Source organism: Pogona vitticeps, chromosome 1 (genome assembly GCF_051106095.1).
Source record: "Pogona vitticeps strain Pit_001003342236 chromosome 1, PviZW2.1, whole genome shotgun sequence".
Taxonomy (NCBI): Eukaryota; Metazoa; Chordata; class Lepidosauria; order Squamata; family Agamidae; genus Pogona; species Pogona vitticeps.
Window position 1 is genome coordinate 210,391,399 of NC_135783.1, and position 19,513 is coordinate 210,410,911.

Below are 19,513 nucleotides of genomic sequence, written 5' to 3' on the forward strand. Positions count from 1 at the left end.
AAATTTTCAAATTTTGAAAATTATATAACGCCCTATTACAGTGTTAGGAGGATGGAATAGACGAGCTCATTTTGCAGGAGATTTGCTAAATATGCACAAAAAATTGGAACAAATTTTCTAGAAAGTGTGTAGCATTATTTTGTTTGTTTGTTTAAAACATTTATGTTCCATTCCTTTTTTTTCACAATGAAGGTCTTTCCAAGTCATGTGGTATAGAACTTACGTTACTATTTAGTGTCAGTGTTATACCTAGCACAGAACAGAATGCAGAATTAACATGTTCCCTGCCCTTAGTACTTAGAGGCTTGGTTAACAATTGCATTGCAGCTGGGCCAGACTGAGGAAAGACAGGTAAACTACTATAGCAAGTAGGATTGTCATAACCACTCAACAGCAATATCCTTATGTTGCATCCTTCTCTAGTTTCTGTATGTTATATTGGAGTGGAGTTACTTTTGAGGGAAACAGATATAGCCATGGGGCCTTCAACTGCTAAGCGCTAGCTTACTCTCAATGTTGCAGGTGTACAAGGTTTGATTTAAACCAGTTGGGGAGTAAGAGGTCCAGCCAAAAAAAAAAGGTTGTCTCATTTTTTGCTCATATGCCTTTTTTTTTGCACTTTATTCGTTCCCAGTGAGTTATTTTAAAGGAAAGAAAGGCACATGCTATTTTAGGATACCATCTGAGTCACATGTTTCTCTGTTAATTTTAGTAAAGCAATTTGGGTCATTTAAGAAATGCCAATCGCTGCCAGAGCCACAGTGGAACAAACATGTACCTCCACCATCCTTTTGCAGTTTGATGTATCTCTCTGATCTCTTTCTTGAAATGAAATAGGAAATATGCCACCCTTGGTGGAAGCTTTGGAGCAAGGCATTTGTGCTTGCTGAGATGGGCTTCAAGCTTCATTGTGTGAGCTTTTCTGTTTCTCCTCCTTTTTTGTACAGCATCTGGCAACTTAGAGCAGAGGAAACTCTTCTCCTTATTTGGGCACTACTAGTAGTAGCTGTAGCAGAGAGATACTCAAAAGTTTTGCTGCCTGGAGAGTGTTGGTACTGGAATTGGCTCCTATTGGAAATGTACATTCTAAGGGTGCATTTGCACAAATTCAACATAAGATTATGTTTTGGATTTAGATTCTCAATAGCATTTAGCAGCCAAGTTCTGTGATGGCCTGTTGCAGGCTGAAGTGTGTAGGGAAGAACAAGAGTTAGTGCAAATGCAAAAGTATAAAAGTTTCCCTTTGTGCTACAGTTTAGCTATGATTCAAAATCTCTATGACAATTTTCTCTATGGTAATTTTCTCCGAAAATTACATACCATGGTCTTCATGTAAATCAGCAATGTTATATAAAGGAATGGGGAGCCTCTTGTCGTTCTACTACCGTCACCTATTTATTCATTTATTTTATTACATTCATTGCATCTATAGGCGGACGTTCTGCCAAAAATATCACTCAAGGCAGCTCATAATAGTAAAATGTGAATAAAAATGGATACCGATAAAATATAAAGACAGTTGTTTAAGGGCTAAACTGAAAGTACATCAGTAAAAGAAAACCAGCATTTGTTTTTCCACTGTAACCCATCTTGAATGCCAAGGAACTGTTTGGGCTAAAGAGATTTTCCTGCTGGTACAAAGAAAACAGAGGGTATCAATCAAGCGTATCTTTACAGAAGGGTCCAGAGCCTAAACTAGCCACTAAGAAAGCATCTTTCCCTTGCATCTCCATCAGGGGTGATAGGACAAAGAGAAGGGTGTCCGCTAAATCTCTTCTTAACCCCTCAATAGGGTTATAAGGAAGAATTCCACCATGCAAATAATCTTGGACCAAGTCATACGGAGTTTCATAAATCATAAGTGACACTTTGATTTGGTATTACTCTTTGAGAAGATTGTGTTCGAAAAGTTCTAATTTATTAAAAGTAGATGGGAAACAAGAAAATATTTTAAGGACTTTTCCAGTGACTTTTGATGCTTTGGGTTTTTTTTCTTGCCACAGATACATCTACACGTGTTATAGACCCTTCACTGATGTACCCCATACCAAATACCTTGGAATATGCAAACAGGACATACATTTTGATCAGTGGCAATATGACTTGGTATATGGCTTCAGAATCATGCAAGGAGAAGGGGGCTGAATTGGTCAGCATTATGAACCATTTTCACCAGGCCTTTCTCACTGTAATTGTAAATCGGCTGGGCTATGCTCACTGGATTGGATTGTTCACTTCAAATGTGGGTATTTAAAATTGCCTCTTTGATATTGCTTGGCAGGTGTGTTGAAACCTAACTTGTCAGGATCTGAAGTGAATGTGTATGTTTTTATATCAAAGCAGCTATTGATTTCAACATTTTTTTCAGTTTAGACAACTGAAATGAATGTGGAATTGGGAAGCAGCAGGAGTACACAATTACAGGTTGAATCCAGAGTTTTTTTATTCCAGCCAATAGAAATGTCCTCAAGCAAGTTCTGATCAAAACATTCCCAGGGGTAGAAAAGTGGGAAGACAGTCTTCACTAACCCACTCCACTCTCTGCCCTGGTGTTCTTATATAGATCATTGGAATAATAAGAAGAAAAAATAGACTGTACTTGACAGGTCCACATTGTCAGTTTGTACCAAATATTCTTAAATTGACCTGATCTAGAATTCTATAATGTAATGCTAGAATCACTGTTAAATGCAGAAAACGTACAATAGAAAAAGCCTCCTCACAAAGGGACATGGCCAGAAACAAAGAGTTGTAATGAACTGTGTTATTATGGAGCCCAGAGTTCAGAGGGGCAATTACAAGGAGCTGATTATTTGGACTAAAAAGATCCTGTTGACATTCATTCTACTCTTGTATCATGACTAGAGATGGGGAAGACTCACCATTTTGGTGAGTTGTCCTGCTTTGTGAGTTGTCAAAAGCTGACAACTCATGAAGCACGAAGCTGCCCCTGTGAACCGACGAAGCACAAAGGTATTCGTCAGTTCATGGGGGGTTAATTTAAAAAACCACCCTGTCCCACCAATGCCTCCCACGACACCCCCACCTAATCACCGTCTCCACCATCGCTGCCATCTCCAGCTGGCCTCCGCAGCCATGGCCTGTAGAAAGGGACACTGGCTGCCCTTTGCAAAGATGGCGACTATAGCTTCATTTAGGGTAGGGAAGCTGCAGTTGCCATCTTTGCAAAGGGCAGCCTGAACTCCCTTAAGACAGGCCAAGAGAATCCAGGCTGCCCTTTGCAAAGATGGCAACTGCAGCTTCCCTACCCTAAATGAAGCCTCAGCCAACATCTTTGCAAAGGGCAGCCAGTGTCCCTTTCTACAGGCCATGGCCGTGGAGGCCTGCTGGAGATGGCAGTGGTGGTGATTACAGTGGGACGGTGTGGGGGGTGTGACATGGCGGGGGCGGCAGCTAAGGTAGGGAGAGGAAGGGGCGGGGGTAGGCTGTGGGGGTGGGTGGCTGCCTATCGGCCCGCCAATCAGCTGATCGGCAGGCCAGTAGGCAGAATGGGAAAGCCATAGGATTTCTCTTTGTATGGAGGACAAATAAAAATGGGGAAATATTCATCCCTTATTCATCTGGGTCTCTGGAACCCACAAATATGAAGGGACAAATATTGAAGAAATTAGTGATTTCTGATGAATATCGCGATCCATTTTTTAATTCATCCCCATGTCTAGTCATGACATCTCTTCAATCCTTGGTTCCGCATCTGCATTGTCGGCTCACGGCTTTAGAAGCAGCGCTGCATTCAATAGTAAAGCTTTTTGTCCTAGCATAAGCTTTTTCTCACCTGTGTATCTTGAAAGCTATCTTGTGTGTGATTGTATTAACAGAGGCTTAATTTTGCACGTTTGATTGCTCAAATTCTATCCAGCAGGTTAAATGCTTGGCCTTTCTTGCGTTTTTGTGGAATGGAAGGATAGAAGGGACCAAGTGGACTTCTGAGGATAGGTAGTTTCATAATCTTCTTGTGGTTGCTGGAAAAACTAATCAAAAACGTATTTTGGCAGAATGGTCTTAATTTTGAGTGGTCTGATGGCACCAAGCCTTTCCTTACATTCTGGGGAGATGAGGAATCCGAAACTTCAGGAGGATGTGTTTATATCGATACTAAGGGCAATTGGAGAAGTACTGGCTGTGAGAGACTTCTGAATGGGGCAGTTTGCCACATTTCACCTAGTAAGTTTGTTGTATTTCACTATAACCTCTGTATCCCTATTCAGGCACTAGAAAATCCAGTTTTGTCAGTGCACTTAGAGTTCTTCATGCAATGACCAACAGGTCTGAAAAGGAGGAGATTTCTGTTCACAGATGGGCTCTGCTTGCAGGCCTATACTGTAAATGTTAAGTGCTCATAAACTCATTGGACTCATCGGTTATCACACTGAAGAAAGCCACAGGGGAGGGGCACAAAGCTAGCTGCTTCCCTATAAATGCATTAAAGAAACCGGTTTTTCTAAATCCTGACTGAGGCTTGTCACCCACATATATTTGTTTCCTATGCCTGTTCAGAGCCCATTTTGGCAGGACCTCCAGTGTGTGTGTTTCCAGTTTGACTTCCATTGAAGGCAACTGAAATCCTGTTGCTTAGCATAGTAAGTCTCGGCCACAGTAGGCCCGTTGGGGATTTGGTGAATCAGCTCCTCCATAAGTTGCCTTGGTTTAATGGCCTTCTTGTTATTGCAACTAACAAGGCTAAGCAACAGGATTTCAACTAGTAAGAGACTTTTGAACAAAACAATTTGTCACATTTCACCCAGTCAGCTGTTACATTAAAAGACACGCCCAGCAAATAGACCATCCCAATCTTTCATTGTCTTTCTCAAAGCAGAAGTTGTAAGGATGTAATTGTCTTGTTTGAATGCTGTATGCTATGATGTATTTCAGCTATATTGTACATACTCAAAATCTGCAATAGCGTTTCTGCCTAAAAGAAAGAAGTGGGCTATCTGCCTGTACAGATGAGATGTTTTGAAACTGTTATCCCAAAATACAAATGATACAGTGTTGGAAGCCATTAGGGATAGCTTTAGGAGGGAGATTAGAAAAATTCATGGAGGATAAGCCTATAAATGGCTATTAGTCATGGTGGCTCTATATTACCTCCAGTATCAGAACCACTAGTTTCTAAAAAGCAGTTGCTGGGGTGTTTTTGTTGTGCTTGTGAGTTACTCATACGCATCTGTTTGGTCTCTGTGGGAACAGATTGCTGGAACAGATAAGCCTTTGGTCTGATCTAATACAACTCTTATTATATTTTTATGTTTGGTGCAATTTGCTTTGTAGCAAAATAGTAGCATGAAGACTGCCAAGCAAAAATAATGTGATGGAAGTAGAGTGTAGGCTGTAATATGGGCCTGCAGTATCTTAAGGTTGTTGAAGAAGGTTTCATAAGCAAGCAAAATAAAAACTAAAAGCAGAGTTGCCCCATATCTTTTAAAATTTTGTTAATTTGGCTAAGGCATAATGTCCTTTCTGAACCTCCTGAGTGTGACAGGGGTATCATATAATATCATAGTCTCAGCAAGCTAATATAAAATTTGTGGAATCTTTAGAAAATGAATTCTGGATTCTTTGTCTTAATGGCTGAATTATTCCTTCCCTCACAGAATGGAAAACCACAGAAAATAAGGGATTATGTGGTGAAAAGATTGTCCCCTGGATAAAATTTGAAAGTAGCTGCTACAGCTTTTCCACAGTTCTTAAGAACTTAAATTTTAACGAAGCATTTGAATTTTGCCAAAAGCAAGGTAATCACCTGCTAATTGTACATATTGGCAAAACTTTTTATGTGCTTTCATTTCTAAAATTATTTTCAGAGTTGAAGGCTGGTTATTACCAAAAAAGAAAATGGTCCATTTTTGATGGTCTGGGACATAATGGATGCAATCGAAAGAAAGCTAGATACAGGTCCATTTTGCCAAAAGTTTGGGACTGTGGCCATTTTGTACATTAATATGGATGAATAATTAAAAGTACTCTGATGGTGTTTTTTTTTAAAGCAAAGTGCAGTTTACATGTAACAGCAAATTCTAAAATTTGGATATGAGCCTGAGGCTTTTCCCCCCTTCTTTCTCAAAAAAGAAAAAAAAACACTTTCTAGCCTTGCTGAACAAAAATGTGTATTTTGTCACTTCAGTACAGCATGCATAGGTTGGTTGTTTTGATTCAAGTATATTGGTTGGAAAGTTGGTGCATTCTCTTCTCCAGGGAAGTAAACTGATCATCTCTTCTGCTTGTTATGTTTGGAGTAACATAAATTGTCTCTGGTTTGATTTACCATGAGCACTTTCTTTGCAGCCAGCAGAATTGATGATCAAAGTCCTGGGATTTCCAAATGGAGTGGGCAACCTGATCTCATTCACATGTTTTGGATTACAATTTCCATCAGGCCCATTCATCATGGCCCATGGCAAGAGGTTATAAGATATTTAGCTTACGGACTGGGAATGCCCTGTTCTTCAGACAAATTATCAGTATGGTTTACATGGTGCAGGAAGAAAGGAAGGTCAGAATCCTGGTAACAAATACCACAGAAGTAAAAGAAATTGCTCCAAATGTTCTCCTTCTTTGAGCTGTCTTTTGTGAACTGGTCACAGTTGCACAATCAATACATTAGACTGGCAGAAAGGCTGCTGGGGGCTGAGATGTATTGTGTAATTGCCAATTTTTTCAGTTGTGTAAGTTAACAGGACTCTACCTATAGGCAGTTAAAATGTAACAAACAGAAACATTCACTCATTCATGTCTTTATTACAAGTGGGTTTAATACCAATGTTCAGTCATGTTCCCAAAGTAAATGAGAACAAGAATTTTTTAAAAACCTTAAAAAATACAAAAAAAAAGCAAGCTAAAAGCTACAATATTATAAATAGAATAATGTGATCAGCAAGATTCAAAAGCTAGGAGAACATTAATAAATTAGGGACCTGAAGTAACCTTTGAGGAGAGCATTCCACCACTAGTTTGGCATAACTGAAAAGTTCTGCTGGCCACTCATCTCTCCTCAGACGATGGGGAGATCTGGAAGATGCTCCACAATGAGAATCCTGTAATGTATAGGTAGGTACATATGAAGACAGGTGGTCATTCAAAGACCCTAAGCGGCTTTGAAGACCAAAACCAACTCTTTGAACTAGAAACAATCTGCAAGCCAATGCAGTTAGCAAAGCACGGACATAATACAGCCATAACACCTACTCCCAGTTAGAGGAAACTCTTTCAGAGTTGAATAACAATGAGTCAAAGTTCTGCCATTGGAAGGTCCTTTCCTAGTGACTACTCACTGCATTTGGCTGGGAAATGTAGGGTCTAAGTAAGCCCATCTAAAACAACTTATCCTTTACATACCTTGGTTCTCAGCTATTAATGTGGAAAACAGGGACCTTGAATTAGGCCTGAGATGAACAGGAAGTTGCTACAAATGATGCATCACTGGCTTAATAGATCCATTATTAATTGAGAGAGGGCTTTTTCAATGGTGGTGCCTGTGTTGTGAAAACTTATTTCTAGCCTTTCAGTTTTAAATATGTGCTTTTAAATCTTTACATGCCTATTGCCCTCTTCTGCTAGTTTCACCAGATTTCACATTATGTTTTATTACGTGTTTATATTTGGTAGTTTTAGCTTCAGTTTCTGAACCACCATCTGCCATGGGGCAGTATAGAAATGCAATAACTAAATAAATAAGCAATGTGATCGAGACAGATTGTTATCTTTTTCTTTATAAAATTAATCAAAACATGATCAAAATTCTAATAACTACATCTGGGTCTAAAATCTTGAGTTATTTGCACCTTCTCTTCCACACAGGAATACTCAATAAACCGATCTGGTACATGTTCATTTTCAGGTTCCAATCTTCTAACTATTAAAGATGAAGGTGAAAATACATTTATTCTGGAAGAACTATATACTTTAACATCCTTGGTTGAAATGATTTGGTTGAATGTCAGGTTTCTCACTGGCAGTAAGTATTATAAGAAGTAGTGATGGTCAACAAATTGAACAGCTTTTCAAATTCATGGAGGAAAAGTCTATCACTGGGTATTTCTGATGGTGGCAGAGTACTGTTTTGAGTAACCTTTGCAAAATATCTGTCAGTGTTGCTGGAGAGCATGGAGGCTGCAATTGTCCTTGTGTCCTTCTTACAGACTTTCTGTTGGCAAGGCATCTGGTAGCTACTGGGAGGTACAGACTGGACTAAATAGGCTTGTTGCTAATCCACCATGGCTCTCATTATGTTCTTCTGGAGAGGGGAGAAAGCATCAACCAAATCTATCCATCTGTGGTTGGTCCAAAGGAAATGCATGTCTTTTCTTTTCAGGGGGTAACTTGGTTATCTACTAGTTGATGTATAAATCACAACCAATAAGCTGTCTTGCACTGTGTTGCATTGCGGCTCCTCGACCTTTTTGTTCTTTCTCCATTTCCTCTATGTAATGGGCTTATTCCTCATTCTCTGTATCAGCAGTTAGTATGCTTGGGTGTTCTTGACTTAACAGTCATGCTGTAATCGATGGAGGAATTACTTTGCTTCCTCCTTAGTCTGTGACCCTTACTTCTTGATCACTTTTCTTGATTCTCATTATCAGTCACTTTTGCTACCTTGTCTGGGAGTGGTTGGGAAGCACAGCCTGCTGTAAGCTAGCAAATTTCAGGTTAAATACACAATTCTTCCTATTCCTATAAAATAGGGAAGAAAATATAAGAACAGTTAAGCTGACAGTTTATCTCTGTGCCTCATGTTTAAAAATGCATATTAAATATATTTTAATTATTCCTCTTCAGAAAAGAGTTGCATTAATTGATATTCCTGTAGATACTCCATCAGAGAGAATGGGTTGTAACTCAACAGATCCATTTAGATATATTATCCTGCACCCTGCTTATAGCCTTATGGAATGATTCGAAAATAATTTTGAAGAGATACAAAGAGATAACATTGCACCCAAACTGAAAATCCATTGGCACTTGCACGAAAGACTATGTTTGTTTTTCATTTTACATTCTATATCCTAAATGCTCTTCATGGCTTGTATTAATTGTACAGTTAAAAATAAAATAAAGGAGAAAATCCAAAAGAAGTTGATTTTTCATAAATACTAGATGAACATCTTTGATGTAGATAGAGAACATCTTGTGACACAGCTTCCAGTTATTACCTACCATAATTTTTCCAAGATTATTACAGCTAGATGGACTTTCTCCTTACCTTTTTAGCTCCAGGGCCACTAGGTTTTGGAACAAGAACCAACAGAAATCTAGTGTTTTTCTCCTTGAAGCTGCCTGGGAAACTCATATGAATTTTCGCTTCTGATATAAGTGGTGTCTGAGAAGAAAAGGGACCTCTAGAACTGTATGGTTGTATTGATGACATTTGGGAAGCACAGGCTATATACTGATTTTGTTATTTTTATCCATAGACAGTACGTTAGTATCATTCGATGGCTCTCCAGTTTATTACACAAACTGGGGCATTAAAGAACCTGTACGGGCTCAGATTAAAGGAGATGTTTGCATTGCTTTGAGGACCGCAGATGGAGCCTGGCAATTATCATCCTGCCAAGAAAAGAAAGGATTTGTATGTAGAACTAATACAGGTATGAATATGTTACAACTTCCATTTCATTCCTCTCTCTCTTATAGTCCTCCTTCAGATCTTCTGTGATCATATGCAGTTAACTGCTTTTAAAATTCAGGTTGTCATCAATCATAGTGACGGTCATCGCTGCTTTAAATATTTAAGTAACTCCATGCTAGTTCCCACAGGGCATCCGACATATAGCAAATTTTGCAGTCCACAATAAACAGCTTTCCCCTTTATGTAACTCACTTTTTCTTTTTTGTTGTTGTTTTGGGACAGCTAAAGAAAAGTTTTCAATTTCACTTTTTTCTTCTGTTTGTATAGCACATGGTCAACAGTACCTATACCATATCTCATGAGCTTGGAGGATGGGGAACAGGAAGTTTTCAATGAATTTACATTAAATATTCCTGTCGCCAGATGATATCATCTGGCTTCCATGGAATAAGTTATATGCAGAGGATTCTGGCCCTTAAAATCTAGTTTGACTGAAAGAAGGGAAATGAGGAGAAAGTGGGGGTGGGGGCAAGCAGATGGGAAGACAAAATGAGCCTGGAATTCATTCATTTCCTGAGTTCTAGAATATATAGCTGCATACATGTTTTCCATAGCTCATCTATAAAACATATAAGATCATTCAAATTAGAATGATATTAGCACTGATTTTTGGTGAATGTAAAACAAATGACACAGAACATTTCAGAATTTCAGCATGTTTTTTTGGGGAAAAACTCGATTAGTGATCCCAAATATTTTTTGGAGGGGGATCACTATGGAAATCAAGATGAATGTGCTCAGGGCATTATAATGAACTATTTGCAGAACTTGGAAAAGCTATTAGGATTTGGACTACAATGTTCAGAAATCATGCTGGCTAAGGAGATTTTGGGAGGGGCAGGAAAAAGAAAGTTTTTCTAAGCTCTGGATATTTCCACCGTTTGGAAATATTCTCCCCCCTCCCCTTTTCTTTACCACAACTCACAGAATTCCCTGAATCCAGCTATTTCTAATTGTGACTATTTCTCACAATATACCTTTGGGCATAATGTCCTTTTCTTGCAACGTGAGGTCTGACAGGTTTTATTAAAAGGGATGTGAAACATACCAACGTAGTAACAGACTTTCAAAGCCTGATGCACCAGCCAAATACTGTACAGTGGACCCTCGACTCACAGACGGCTCGACTTACAGACTTTTCGAGTTACAGACTTCTCTGGCTGCAAAATTTAGATTCAACTTGCAGCCAGATAATCGACTTACAGACCAGAAAAAAACCAAAATGGAATAAAAATAGAATAAAAACCACTGGTTATGGGATTAATCGGTTTTCAGTGCATTGTACGTCAATGGAGATTCGACTTAAAGACTTTTCGACTTGCAGCCACCATTCCAATACGGATTAATTCCTTAAGTAGAGGGTCCACTGTACCATTTTAAAAAAAGGTGGTGTTTTTCATCAGGTTGTACAGCTACGTTAGGTAGGAAAGGTCAGGGATAATTTCCTACTATGCCTCCTGGGAGAACAGCCAGCCTGTGTGGCCTTGGCCAGGTTATACAGTTGTCCCCAGAAGAAGGGAATGGTGAACCACTCCTGATCACTCTTTACCTAGAAAAGCTTGGAAAAGGGTTGCCATAACTCTGAATTGACTTGAGAATAATTAATTATTATGAAGCACTTAATTTTCAAGAGAAAAGAGACTGGTGTGTGGATGTTCCTGTACAATCTTGAAGAACACATGAAATAACAATCTGATAGAAACGATATATTAATGTTTATTCCTTTTAAGGACCATTCCAGAAGAATGGTGAACAGATGCTTGAAATCTGTTCACTGTTCTGGCACTGTGACCTCCTGCCAGACTCGAGGTAGTCAACTCAGCCGGCCCTCCACTCTAAACCTGGTGTTGTTGAATGCCCGATCTGTATCAAATAAGTCCCAGATTATACGAGATCTGATTCTGGAGGAGGATGCAGATCTGGCATGCATAACCAAAACATGGATGGGCAGGGAAGGGGGTGTTGGCATGGGGCCAAAACTCTGGAGTCTTAATGAGGCTCTGGCCTCAAGAAAACTTCTTAGAGTATGGTTGAATGTGAAGCTTGGCAAGAGCATTCTGTTTAAAGACAAGCCTTGAAACTTAAGGACACTAGTTATACAAAGCCGCCTATCAGACTGCTTCCATTCTTCCCACTTAACTTTAGCAAAGTAAGAGACAGACGTGGGGAGAAAACAACATGAGAGAGTTCTTAGTGATTATAATATAGTATATTGGTTATGGCTACACATATATACAAGGCAAGATACATTTGACATAGTAACATTCAGAGCAATAACACAGAAGTAAATGACCACCAGACTTACTGCTGAGTGGTAAGGTCTGTTCTGTCTCTCTTACATTTATACACAGAACAACCAATCACATTTCACCATTTCCATCTGGTCTTGCTTAACAATTAAGCATTACATCATCTTTGTTACACCTGCATGCTGTAAGTCATTACATTGGCTTTTACCTCACATTTGTGACTCTGCACTTCATTACAATATAAAATTAACTCCCTCTTCACCAAAAGAACAACATCCTGACGGGGCATTCCCCTTACTCTTGCCTGCCCTCCTGGTTATGCAGTCCAACACCAGGGTAGACTGGAGGGGAGGGGTGGGGGAGTAGCCATTGTCTACAAAAACACCCTTCAGGTTGCTAGGTGCTCTGCTCTGCTGATGCTGGGTCTAGAGGCTCTCCACATGTCAATTAGGGCCAGGGATGATATAGGGATCTTGCTGGTTTACCACGCTTCCCACAACCCAGCCATTTCCTTACCGGAGCTGGCGGACTTAATCTCCACGGCACTGTTGGGGTCCCCAAGGCTTTTGGTCCTGGATGACTTCAATGAGCATGTGGAGGCGGAGGTTTCCAGTCCAGCTCTTGAGTTCTTGGAGACCATGGCCTCCTTGGACATGTCCCAACATGTCAACAGCCCTACCCATGTGGGTGACCACACGCTGGACCTGGTGTTCTCCACTGAGCAGAGTGAGTGTACTCCGATGGTGACTGACCTAGTGTCTATCCCCTTGTCATGGTCAGATCATTGCCTAATTAAATTCAACCTTGCAGTGGCTCTCACCCCCCCCCCCACAAGAAGCTGTTTTAATGGTTCGCCCTCGAAGGTTATTGGATCCTGTAGGATTCCAGGAGACCATGAGAGGGATTCTGGCCGATTTGACTGGTGCTCCTATTGAGGCTCTGGTTGCTAGCTGGCTGGCCGCTGCCACCAGGGCTGTTGACACAATCGCACCTAAATGCCCTCTCTGGTGCAGAGACCGCCCTTCGCCCTGGTTTAATCCAGAGCTGCGATCAATGAAGTGAAGTAGGAGAAGAGCACATATGGAGGCAGAACCCAACGGAAAATAATCAAATAGCTCTCAGGATCGCGACTAACCTCTACCAATCTAAGGTGAAGGCTGCTAGTTGATCTTACTTCGCTGTCCGGATAAGTGTAGCTTACAACCAGCAGGCAGAACTTTTCCGTATAGTTCATGATCTATCCAGAGTTGGTCATAGTGACTGGCCTAGCATCTCACCTGACCAATTTGCAGCCTTTTTAAAATCAAAAGGATTTAAATCCTCCACTTTTAAAATTAAGTGGAGGCCATCTGCTGGGATCTTACCCCCTATTTGAAAATAGTGGTTCAAGCTGAGATGTCCAGTGCTCCATCCTGCCTAATGAATTTTAACCACTTTCAGTGTCTGTGAGATCAGACATGGTGTCTGTGACATCAGACCACCTCCTCCCTTGATCCTGGCCTGGCCTGGCTAATCAAAGCAGCCAGGCCTATAACATCTGTACGGCCTATGGCAATAATTAATGGGTCTCTCCAGGAGGGCAAGATTACCCTTGCCCTCAAGGAGACACTCATTAGGCTCATTAGGAAGAAACTGAGCTTGGTGGCAGACAATATTGGTAATTACCTCTGGGTAGAGTGGGCGGCATATAAATTAAATAAATAAATAAATAAATAAATTATAGGCCCGTCGCCAATGTTTCTTTCCAGCAAGGTAGTCAAGAGAGTGGTGGCCGATCAGCTACAGGCTCTTCTGGATGAAACCAAAGCCCTGGATCAATTCCAGTTGGGCTTCAGGCCGTGCCACGGCACGGAAACAGCATTGATCGCCCTGTTTGATGACCTACTGAGGGAGGCCAACAGGGGCAAAATGTCTCTGCTGGTCCTCCTTGATATTTCAGCCGCCTTTGATACCGTCAACCACGGTATTCTCCTGGGGAAGCTTTTCGAGTTGGGAATTGGTGGTCAGGCTCTTGCCTAGCTCCATTCCTTCTTGGAGGACCGCCCCCAGAGAGTGCAGATTGGAGTTTCTCGTCCCCATGGAGCCTCAACTGTGGGGTTCCGCAGGGCTTGATTATCTCCCCAATGCTGTTTAACATTTATATGAGGCCACTGGGAGGGATCATCAGGGCATCTGGGGCTTCGTGTCATGAGTACACTGATGATACTCAGCTCTACATCTACTTTTTCCAACAATACTGGATGCTGTTTCATCCCTTGAGTGCTGCCTGGGGGCAGCTCAGCAACAGATGCAGGTGAATGGATTGAGGCTGAATCCAGGCAAGACAGAGGCCCTTTGGGTGGGTGTCCCAGGCATCAGTGGTCTAGGAAACTCCCTTTCCTTTTGGGGGGGGGTGACTCTTACCACCAAGAGTGAGGTTCGCAGTTTGGTTGTACATCTGGACCCGGCACTCACCATGGAGACCCAGGTGTCATCAGTGGTCCGTTCCGCACATTTCCACCTATGGTGGATTGCCCAGCTGCATCCCTATCTTGATGTGGGGGCGCTGACTACGTTGGTCCATGCACTCATAGTCTCAAGATTAGACTACTGTAATGCGCTCTACATGGGGCTGCCTTTGAGACTGACATGGAAACTTCAGATGGTACAAAATGCAGCGGCCAGACTTCTTTCTGGGGTGAAAAGGTACCAACATGTTTCCCCCACGCTGGCCGCCTTGCATTGGCTTCCCATCCGTTTCCACGTTGATTTCAAAGTTCTTACAATTACATATAAAGCCCTAAACGGTTTAGGACCTCGATATCTGGCAGAGCGCCTCCTCCCACTCTGCTCTGCCAGAGTCACTGGTTCCAGCCAGGCCGGGCAGCTGAGGGGCCTAATGCCGAGGGAGGTCCGGAAGGAAAGAACAAGGAGTAGGGCCTTCTCGGCAGTGGCTCCTTGCCTTTGGAATAATTTGCCAGTGGAAATCAGCCTCACTCCCTCTCTGGGTGTTTTCAGGAATAAACTTGAAACTGGCTATTTGGGCAGGCTTTCCCTCCTGCCATATTTTAACTGCCGTATCTTAAATACTTATACTTCACCATCTTGGACTTATATGTTTTGGGTTTTATTGTTTTTAAATTTGTAAACCGCCCACAGTAGACCCTTGGCGGGATAGAAATCTAATAAATAAATAAACAAACAAATAAAGTAACTCCCTGGGGCTGCTTTTTGCCCTGAGGAAATGGGAGGGGGGTTGGGGATATTGGGGGAGCTTTTACTAGCCAAAAAATTGCTGCCATTGGGATTGGGACATCCACCGGCAACCCAATGATGATATTTAGCTATCAATAGCTCTCGAGGCATCCTTCAACCCAGGGCTCCCAAAAACTTACCTGGGGCAAAAGGAAGCCCCAGGGAGCTTCGGAACCTGAAAGGTAGGGGTGTGTGTGTGTGTGTGTGTGTGTGTGTGTGTGTGTGTGTGTGTGTGTGTGTGTGTGTGTGTGTGTGTGTGTGTGTGTGTGTGTGTGTGTGTGTGTGTGTGTAAAGCAAAAACTTACCTGGGGCAAAAGGAAGCCCCAGGGAGCTTCGGAACCTGAAAGGTAGGTGTGTGTGTGTGTGTGTGTGTGTGTGTGTGTGTGTGTGTGTGTGTGTGTGTGTGTGTGTGTGTGTGTGTGTAAAGCAAAAACTTACCTGGGGCAAAAGGAAGCCCCAGGGAGCTTCGGAACCTGAAAGGTAGGTGTGTGTGTGTGTGTGTGTGTGTGTGTGTGTGTGTGTGTAAAGCTTTTGATTAATTTAAATTAAATTTTCCTGTTGTTGCATAATGTAAAGTTGCATAAGATGATTTTTGCCATTGTCATCCTAACCATCCCAGTGAAACAGTTCAGAACTAATAAAATTTGCAAACTTGCATGTGATTGTACAAGATGTGTGGTTAGGCACAGTAATTGAATTGCTCCGTCATGCTTCCTTGATCACTAGCTGAACATGTTAGAAGGGGAGGGCATTCTCTCACTTCCCCTTTTACAATACAGAGTATATACAGAAATACAATTTTATGTGGCTGAGCAAGGAAAACTCTGCTTAATTACTTGCTAGTTGGATCTCCCCCACTCCCACAATACTTCCAGGTACTCCCACTGATATCAACAAGAGGTTTTTTTATCCACAGTAATAGGTTTAGAACTGGAGTGGCAATAGTTTTATATATACAGAATTCTACACAGTAGCATGATAAAAATCAATAGTATTTTTGTTGAGGAATGGAAGCCTTCATCATCATCATATGCCATCTAGTCGATTCTGACTTATGGTGGCCCTTTCCAGAGTTTTCCAGGTTGTGTGTTATTCCTTTCTTCTGGGGTTGGGTTGCCAGATACATGGGTACAAAAAGCAGGACATAGAAAGACAAAAAAGAGGATAGAGGAGGACCATAGACCAGTGGCCCCCAACCTTTTTGGGACCATAGACCAGTTGGGGGGTGGGCTCTGTGCACGGGGGCGGGGGGCCATGTCCTGCTCACGGGGGCGTGTCGCGCCCATGAAACCCAGCGCGAGACTTTTGGAGGCTGGGTCCAGAGTCACAGGGCGAGATGACGGAGCCAATCTGTATAAAGAAGGTGGCGGGATCAATTGTATCATCCCATCTTCATCTAAAAAGAATCCCACATAATGGGGCTTGGAAAACCCCAAGCATATGTTTCTGCAGGAGAGAATTGCCCTTCCCCCTCTGGCCCCCGAATCCTGCGCTTTTCAGACATGCTGGGTTGGAACTCGCATCATTCCCAGTCTCTCAGATCATGTGCTCGCTCCCCCCCTGCTGCCACCACCTAAAGGGGAAGGTAAGCCTCGGACTACCCAAAATCAAGTTAATGCCAAGAGGAGAAGGAAAAGGAGCGTGAGGAAGGGCATGCACCCTCCGGCCATGGCTGGCAGAACTCAGTTTCCTGTCGCTGCCTTGCCACACAGGGATCCTGTTTGGATCAGGCGTTGTCACCGTGCAAGCAGCACCAGCCTGTGCTTGTGGAGTAGGGCAGAAAGCACATCGGGGGGCTGGCAGAACCAACAGGGGCGGTGGGGAACAGTGGGTATGCACACATACATGAAGGCAGGCAAGCATTCAGGCATCGAGACAGCAGGAAGGCAACAGAGGTAGAGCACTGATCCCCCACCTCAGATACATGTGTGACATGGAATGCAGGCAGGCAAGGGCTAGTGGTGATGTTGGTCTAAGCAGTGCCTCACATTTGCCCTCAGGGGCCAGCTTCCACATACAGCCCAGCTTCCATGTGCCTGGATGTGAAAAAGAAGAGAGCAAGCCTAGTGTGTCATGTAGCTCTCAGGCTCGCCTGTTACCTTGAATACCCATTGTGCGTGCAGGGGGGAGGTACAAAAGCTGGACATTTTAAAGGTTATTAGCTTTGCCTGCCGGATGGAGGACTTTAGGCTAAAAAGGAGGACATGTCCTCCTTTTGCCGGACGTCTGGCAACCCTATTCTGGGGATACCCTGGAACTGTGGCGCTTGCTCAAGGCCACACAGGCTGGCTCTTCTCCCTGGAGGCACGGTGGGGAATCAAACTCTCAATCTCTGGCTTCACAGCCAGATATCTAAACCGTTGAGAATTAATGACAAACATTTCTTAAACTGCTCTGTTGTTGTTAAGGTACTAGTGATCCTGCCTAACTATAACCATCAAAAGTGGAATTTGTCTTGTTGGTTGCACAAGAGTGTCTTCTCTGCATAACCCTTCAAGCAACTCCTTGTTCAATAATTTGAATCATTAATTCCGGAATATTATTTTTTCAGATTTTCCTGAGATTACAATACAGTCAGTAAAAGGTACACTTGATTAAAACTATGCAATATTTTATTCAAATAAATTGATGCCAGATTTGCTGTTAAGTCCTCTCCCCCTTCTTCTCCCATTGCAGTATCGACTCGCAGAATTGTAATCCTGATAACATTATCAGTTCTGGTGATAGCAGTCAGTGCGGTGTCTGCATTTATCGGGTGCTTACACAGACCCAGTCATCTTTTTAGAAGAATACAGCAGCTCAGAAATGCCTGTCCGGCAGAGGCAAGCTCCGAAGTTCCTGCCGTTGAAGAAAGCATCCTCATTTCTAATCTGGAGAGGAATGATGACCTTTACTGATGCAGTAATAAGTGATCTAAGTGATCAAGAGCAAATTAATTTAATAAACATAATGCTGTATGCGTATGTACATTCTTTTTTTCCCCTTAAATAAAGCTCTTAAACTTCTACAAATCTAATTTTGTGACCTGATTACAATTTAAAATCAGATCATCCAGTGCTTCATTCATCTAACCTTAAAATAAAAAAGAATTACTTATTTTGTTGGTTTAGAGTGGAACAATCTTTTGACATCCTTCACTATGGACTGGAAGTTTGGGAAGCAACTTGCCATCTAAAAACAGATCGGATGCTGTCATATTCATTGACATTATGTAAATAAACATACAGTTTACACACAACAGGAAGCCAAGCTTGCTTCATCTTTCCTGTCCTTCCACAAGAAGGCAAATACCTTTCTCTTCAGGCAAACTCTTCCTTAGCGATTGGCTGCCTGATAGGGGTTTTTTAATGGACTGTTATGCTCTGTTGCTCTAAAGGGTTCTGAGTATTGACTCTAATTAATTGGGTTTAAAATAATACTTTTAATTCTTTTTAAATATGCTTACTGTTTTAAGCTTTTAAATATTGTCTTTTCAATGGTAAAAGGTGGGATAAAAACATTTTTATAATGTTTTAATATTAATATCATATTTATTTATTTGACGGGGGGGAGAGAGAGAGTTAAAGAATTATTATTATTTTTCTTTTGCTTCTGGCAAAGGATTAGACTCTCCCATATCAAAGAAGGTACATGGCACACAAATCTTTGCCGGTCAGAATAATTGGTCTAGCCAGATGGTAAATGAAAACACTTCAGCAGGTTGTCACATGGAATTAAAGTGCTGTGCTTTCAGTTTCATCGCAAGTCGAAAAGTACTAATGAAGTAGTCCTCCAGGCAGGAAGCCTTGCATCAGGGGAAGAGTGGGGTGGACAGAGGAAGCCACTGCAGCCAAAGCTGCTATTCTTATTGAGTTAAGTGCAACTGTTCCATTAGAAAAGTGATTCAGAGGTTAATTTGCTTCTACAGCTGCAATCCAGTGTGCCTGTGTACCAGAGAGGAAGCATCACTGAACTTACAGCTGTTTACTTCTAAGAAGATATGGATGGCTATTAGCCATCAGACATGTTATTTTTCCCTTTGTTATAACTGACAGATATATTCAGCAGAAGGAAAGAAATGTCAGCGTTATATCCAGTTACATCTGCACTCAATTCGGCCAATATTAAAACATCAGCAATAACAACAAAAGCATCAAGCAAAATCCACTTAGAATGTATTTTATTTTTCATGGAAGCATATGGTTGTACAAAGTAAGTGTAAAAGCAAAGCAAAAAGCAAAGTGTGCTGCTTATATACCTCCCCATAGCGCTTCAAGCACTCTCTGGGCGGTTTACAATTTAATTATGCAGGCTACACATTCCCCCCCAGCAAGCTGGGTACTCATTTTACCGACCTCGGAAGGATAGAAGGCTGAGTCAACCTTGAGCCGGCTACCTGGGA

General features: G+C 41.9%; 1 protein-coding gene across 4 annotated transcripts in view; it reads left to right on the top strand.

Annotated features, from left to right (window-relative positions):
* Positions 1–18,143, top strand: part of PLA2R1 (phospholipase A2 receptor 1) — a 67,922-nt gene extending 49,779 nt beyond the window's left edge. For 3 of the 4 annotated variants that reach the window (XR_013536676.1, XM_020798336.3, XM_072982452.2), the window contains exons 24-30: positions 2,004–2,242; positions 4,017–4,185; positions 5,616–5,756; positions 7,859–7,975; positions 9,432–9,608; positions 17,684–17,716; positions 17,809–18,143. Coding sequence is in view for 3 of the 4 variants with exons in the window: in XM_020798336.3 (XP_020653995.3) it covers positions 2,004–2,242; positions 4,017–4,185; positions 5,616–5,756; positions 7,859–7,975; positions 9,432–9,608; positions 17,684–17,716; positions 17,809–18,029 (1,097 nt within the window). In the remaining variant the exon portion in view is untranslated. Of the gene's footprint in view, positions 1–2,003; positions 2,243–4,016; positions 4,186–5,615; positions 5,757–7,858; positions 7,976–9,431; positions 9,609–17,683; positions 17,717–17,808 lie in introns of those variants that run through there. The other variant, XM_078376117.1, reaches the window with a different exon arrangement.
* Positions 18,144–19,513: the final 1,370 nt, after the last annotated feature.